General features: G+C 57.3%; 1 protein-coding gene across 1 annotated transcript in view; it reads left to right on the top strand.

The window, feature by feature from the left end:
• Positions 1–548: 548 nt before the first annotated feature.
• Efna2 (ephrin A2) overlaps positions 549–6,049 on the top strand; it is a 10,659-nt gene continuing 5,158 nt past the window's right edge. The window contains 1 exon segment of the mRNA NM_001168670.1: positions 549–914. Coding sequence (NP_001162141.1) covers positions 787–914 — 128 coding nt within the window. The 5' untranslated portion in view covers positions 549–786.

Here is a 6,049-nt window from a genome sequence, read left to right as displayed (position 1 = left end):
GGAACTTTAGTTCTTTTCTGATGCAATTTCATGTAGCCCAGGTTGGCCTCGAACTCTCTTTGTAGCTAAGGATGACCTTGAATGTCTGATCCTTCTGCCTCAGCCTCCCGAGTGCTGGGAGAGCAGGTGTGCACTACCACAACTGGCCTACCACCTGAGTTTTTGGTTTTTGTTTTGTTTTGTTTTGTTTTTTCAGACCAGCTCTTACTCTGTAGCCTAGGATGGTCTGGAACTCGTGAGTCAATCCTCCTGCCTCAGCCTCTTAAGTACTGAGATGCCGGGCGCAGCGCAAACAAGCCCTTCGCTACAATCCGCACGGGGCGGGGCCGCAAAGGGCCCCCGCGCAGCGCTTTGGGGGTCCCCTTCCCGATGCGGGAGGCTAGGGCGGGACCCTGGGGATCCGCGGCAGAGTCTGCGCGATTCTGGCCGGGGCGGGGCCCGGGCTGAGGCTTGGAGGGTCCGGGGCGCGGCGGGAGGGGGCGCCCGCGACCCTCCAAGACGCTCCAGCGGGGACAAAGGCGAGGGGATCCCCCGCGCCCGGGGAACCCGGGAGAGCGCCTTGCGCAGTGCACCGTTCCGGCCTCTGTCCCGCGCTGCGGCCACCGCCGCCGCCGCCTGGTTTCTCGGCGCCCGCGGTCTACAGCGGGGGCCGCGCGCAGAGGCGGGGCGGCGGATCTCCAAGCGCGCGGCGCTCCGCCCGCTCCGCGGCGGAGGCGGAGGCGGAGACGGCGGGGCCAGGCGGCGGCTGGAGAGCGAGGGAGCGAGCGCGGCGGCAGCACCGGGGCCATGGCGCCCGCGCAGCGCCCGCTGCTGCCGCTGCTGCTGTTGCTGCTGCCGCTGCGTGCGCGCAACGAGGACCCGGCCCGTGCCAACGCTGACCGCTACGCAGTCTACTGGAACCGCAGCAACCCCAGGTGAGCTGGATGGGGGGAATCCCGGGGACCCCAAGAGGCCCCAGCCCTAGGGATTGCAGCGCACGGACCTCCTCCTCAACTTCAGGGGTGCCTAGTATTTTCCCCAGGGCTCCTGGACTTTGGGGGAAGCCCTCCGCACCCTCAGACACTGGAGTTCCTTCGCAGGACTTGCATGGGGGACACCCTTGAACCCCTGGCCTCTTGGAGGAGGGAGCACCCTGGAGGGCTGAGGGTTTGGCATAGATCCCAGGGGACTTACATCTAAGGAATCCCTGGACATGGCTCTTTTGGGAAGGTTCTGAGGAGAGTCCTGTCTTTGGTTCTCCAGATGAACTTGAGGAAGTTACAACATCCCCTTTCTACCCCTGCGTTCACTCCAAGGAGTGCTCCAATCCCCCAGACACTTTAGAGGAACACAGGGGATCCCAGACACAGGAGGGAAGTCAGTTTGAGGCGTGCAGACTGGGCTTATAGTTTTCCACCTTTTTAGCTGCTGGGGAAACTGAGGTGCAGGAGCCAGGAGGGTCTGCCTCAAGGTCATGCCCAGAGAACTGGAGCTAGGGCTGGAGACCCTGGTGGCCGAGTGTCCAGCCTGCCACAGCCAGCAAGGCACAGGGCCCTGCGTCTCCCTCCGGTGGCACCCTGTGTGTCAGATCCTGCCAGGCACTGGGTACAGTCAGGGGACACAGCAGAAGCCACTGTTATAGGCTGTGTGAAAAGTTTCCAGCCACTGACCACATTCTGGAAAGCATAGAACCTTCTGGGTCATTGAAGGACCTCAGTGATGGGTGCATGCTGGAGGATTTCCTGGGAGATGGGCTTTGGGGTTTCCAAGGCTTGGGTGCAGTTTAGCTGGAGAGTCCCCATGTGTCCGAGGGTGGCCAGTGAGGAACTTAGTTGATGCATTAGCCAAGCTGCCCTCCTGCTCCATCAACAGAAAGTTGCATAAAAGCTGCTCTGTGACACAGGGGCCACCAGTGTCTCTCGCTCTCTGTCCCCTACATCAAGGTAGATCTGGGGGGTTAGCTCCCTTGGGCTGAGGGCAGGACCACCACTCAGTGGGTCCCCACCCCCACGCCCGCCAGCTATGCTGGTCACATGTGGGTTTGATTAACACTCAGTGGCCGTGTGTGCAGGGAGCAGGGTGAGATGCACTTCCTTGGGTTAAGTTTTCTGGTTTTAGCTTGTGGAGTCTCTGTCCCCAGCGTGGCCTGTCCTTTGTCTGGGAAAAACACAGAGGATGGCGGGAGGTGTGGAGGAGAAGGGAAGGGGCCATGGCTGCCCCCGATGGCCTTGCTTGCCACGGGGATGCGGGGATGCAGGCTAGAACCCTGGCTGTGGAAGGAAGGAAGGAGGTGTTCCCTGCCACCACCAGGGTCCAGCTCAGTCTTGTCACCTCCTGTGTATGGCGACATCAGGACAGACTGCCAGAGAGGACAGACAGCTAGGCAGGTAGCAGAGTCAACCCCTAAGGTTGAGAGAGAGACAGAGACAGACAGACAGACAGATAGACAGACAGAGAGTAGGACTCCTGGGGTCCTTGTCTCTTCCTTGGGTTTCTTTCTGTGGGTGACCCTGCCGGGTACCCACAGTGGGGTCTGAGGACAGAATGGCCACCGTACCCCAGCTTTCCGCATGACAGTGTCGTTGGCACAGTGCATGGGGGCTGCTGTGGAGTCTTAAGATTCATTGGGTGTTCGTGCGTGGATGATACAGGGAAGATTACAGGTTGGCATCCAAGGGGACCCAGTACCGGAACCCAGTCCGGGGTGCTGGTAGGGTTGACACCCAGCCTAGTGTGCAGCAGGATGGGGATGACAGGAAACGTGGGGAATGGGGGGGTCCCTGAGCCTGAGTCTGGGTCCCACACAAAGACACTCCGAACAACGGTAGGGGAGAGGTGGACTTATTCCTGCGTGCCCACATCCACATAGGGTGCGATGTCTGCATGACTAGGAGGGGTCCATACACACACTAGCCATGCTCTCTGCCACCTGGCCAGCTACAGCTGCCCCAAGGTGGTTGGCGATGTGCACAAAGCTCGGCAGAGAAGTGGGGACATCACAACACAACGGGTCACCTGCCTGGCCACCCCTGAAAGCCCCTACCCAGGCCTGTCTGACCAGCCCAGCAGGCACGCTGTCCTGACCTCTGTGGCTCTCATTTCCCATCTGCTCCTGCTTGCCGGTACTGACCAGGACACCCCCGGTACTGACCGCTCAGCTATTCTGTGGTCTAGCTGCAGCTAGTGTGGCTTCGGCCGTGCACCTGTGTTCACAGAGTCTGCAGTGGTCTGCGGCTGCATGCTCTCACCCACAACTCTGGGGGAACCCGGGATGTGTGTCTGCATGGAACTGTCTGCTGCAGACTTTATGTGACAGACACAGCAGCTCTAGCTGGGGTGGTGTGTGTGTGTGTGTGTGTGCATGTGTGTGTGGTTTTACAGGAAAGCGTGTGTGCGTAGATTAGGGGGGTGCACCCGCAGATCTGCATGTGACACGCATGTGCAAATCTATGCCATGTTGTGAGCCGCACCCATGTGTGTTCATGGCTGTGCGGTTTGTGTGGAGGCCTGGTACGGGAACAGCTCTGTCCTCCCAGGGCCACAGGACCATCCGCAGAGGTGGCCTTACCAGGTTCCACCCTTCATTCAGGTCATGAGGATAGGAAGCTGACACGGCTTGCGATGCCCATCGTCCCCACGGGTCACTCACCTCTGAGACATTGCTGAGCTTGGCCAGGCGCTGGGAGTGGGGGCAACTTAGTGGTCCCATGCCAGGTGACCCCCATGTGACAGTGACAGTGTCACCACCGAGACATATGAATAGGAAGAGGACACTCTTCCCGGGCAAGAAAGCGGGTGTGCGTAGATTAGCGTAGGGGGTGCACACGCAGATCTGCATGTAACACGCATGTGCGAGTCTACGCCATGTTGTGAGCCGCACCTCATGTATGTTCTCGGCTGTGTGGTTTGTGGAGAGGGACCTGGCCACGTGCTCCTCTTTATGCTTCACAGGACATTGTCCTCCGAGCTTAGGTGCTCAGAATGCTGGGCAGAGGCCAGAGGGTTTGGGGTTCTGAGAACATTGTGGGTGGTGGACCTCGGGGACAGGCAGAACTGTTGAGAGCCCGTGTGGGCAGTCAAGGTGTTCAGAGGGAAATGGAGGCTGCAGGCAGGGATGACACAAATGCTTTCCCTAAGGCAAGAGCCAGAAGGAGTCAACTTCCAACTGGACAGGAGGCTGAGGCAGGAGGATTGCTCTAGGTTCCAGGTCAGCCTGAGCAATATGAACCCCTGCCCTAAGATGGATGGGTGGATGGACGGACGGATGGGTGGACAGATGGACAGACAGACAGATGGAAGGAAGGAAGGATGGATGGATGGATGGATGGGTGAGTGGATGGATGTGTGGGTGCGTGACTGGGTGGGAAGGTCTAGGGCTGGGCTACGTGCGTGGGAAGAGCACTTACAGCGTGAAGCCCTTGGCTCACTCCACCCCAGCACCACACAGAGCAGGCACTGGTTAAGTCTTATATACCAACACTTAACAGTGGAGGCAGGGGGGTTGGGGATTTAGCTCAGTGGTAGAGCGCTTGAAGGCCCTGGGTTCGGTCCCCAGCTCCAAAAAAAAAAAAAAAAAAAAAAAAAACAGTGGAGGCAGGAGGATTAGGAATTTAGGGTCTTCCTCGGCTATGGTGAATTAGAGGCTAGCCTTGACTATGTGAGGCCCAGGTCCTCCCCATTTCTTATTCTGACTTGACCCCTAGTCTCTCCCTGGCCTCCAGCACCTGTCCTTAGGGGTCTGACAAGTTCCTCGTGGGTTCCTCTGTCAGGTCTCATAGGAAAGGACGTGGTCCAACATCATCCATCTTGGTCTCCCCTTGTATGCCCAAAGTGAATGCCAGATGGTCATGGTTCCCCCTGGGCTTCAGGACCCATGTGCCTCTCGCTACCAGCCCATCTGTGTCCCCAGGAGAGAAGGTGGCAAGATCATGGATAATGGGTTGCTTCAAGGAGTGGACTAGAGAGGGTTGGGGATTTAGCTCAGTGGTAGAGCGCTTGCCTAGCAAACGCAAGGCCCTGGGTTCGGTCCCCAGCTCCGAAAAAAAGAAAAAAAAAAAAAAAGAAAAAGAAAAAAAAAGGAGTGGACTAGAGGGCCCCAGGCTTCTCTGTTCTTTGAGAGAGAATTAACCCCTTGGTGAGGATTCCCCCCATCCGCCTGCTTCTCTGTTTTGCTTGGGTGGGGTGTTAAGGGATGCACACCCCACCCTCAGCCTCTGAGACACCCACCCTTGCACCCTGCACCACCCGGAGCAAGAGTCAGGCACTGGCTCCCGAATCACCTGCCTACCTGGAACCAGGATTACCAACACCCAACACCACCACAGCAAGGCTGGTGAAATTTCAGAGCCGAAGAGAGAACGAAAAACAAAGTGGCCCGTTTATCCCTGTACTGCCTGCTGGGTAGGGGTTCTCCCTCAGCCCTCCCACCCTGGAACTGTTCCCTGCTAATCCCAAAGGCCCCCAACCTTCGGCGTTTATGAAATTGAGCACCACTGTATACAGTGTCTGGGTTGGTCACAATTATAGAAAAGGACACAGAAATAATTGGATAATGGTACGTGTGTGTATGTGAACGCACGTGCGTGCCTGTGTATACATGTGTGTGTCTGTGCATGCATGTGCATGTGTGTGTGTAAGGACTGTTCTGGGCTCATGCAAAGGTCCTGGAGTGTAGACAGCACTATGGAGCAGGGTGAACAGAGGACACACACAGTGTCCGAAGGAGTCTCAGCCTGGAGACCGTGGGTCATATTGAGTTACCAAGGAAAGGTGAACAGTGTTGGGCCTCCAGATCTGGGGGTCTGGTTTATATTTAGAAAAGCTGGCTGTGGCTTTGGGGAGACCATGAGCCTGGTAGACCTTTGCCACAGTCCCCTGAAAACCAGTGTCTGCAATTCTGTCTATGAGCCAACCAGGAAGGCATGTTGATGACATTTTTTTTTATCTATGATTTTTGAAAGGCCAGGTGTTGGGGACCCTTGAGAATGTAAGAGGGTTCGCTGTGCAAACAGGAAGACTCGAGTTCAAATCCCGAGCCCATGTAAGAGGTGAACATAGCTCTGTGCATCTG

Source organism: Rattus norvegicus, chromosome 7 (genome assembly GCF_021556685.1).
Source record: "Rattus norvegicus strain SHRSP/BbbUtx chromosome 7, alternate assembly SHRSP_T2T, whole genome shotgun sequence".
Classification (NCBI taxonomy): Eukaryota; Metazoa; Chordata; class Mammalia; order Rodentia; family Muridae; genus Rattus; species Rattus norvegicus.
The sequence above is the reverse complement of the archived record's forward strand: the minus strand, read 5'-3'. Positions and strand labels throughout refer to the sequence as shown.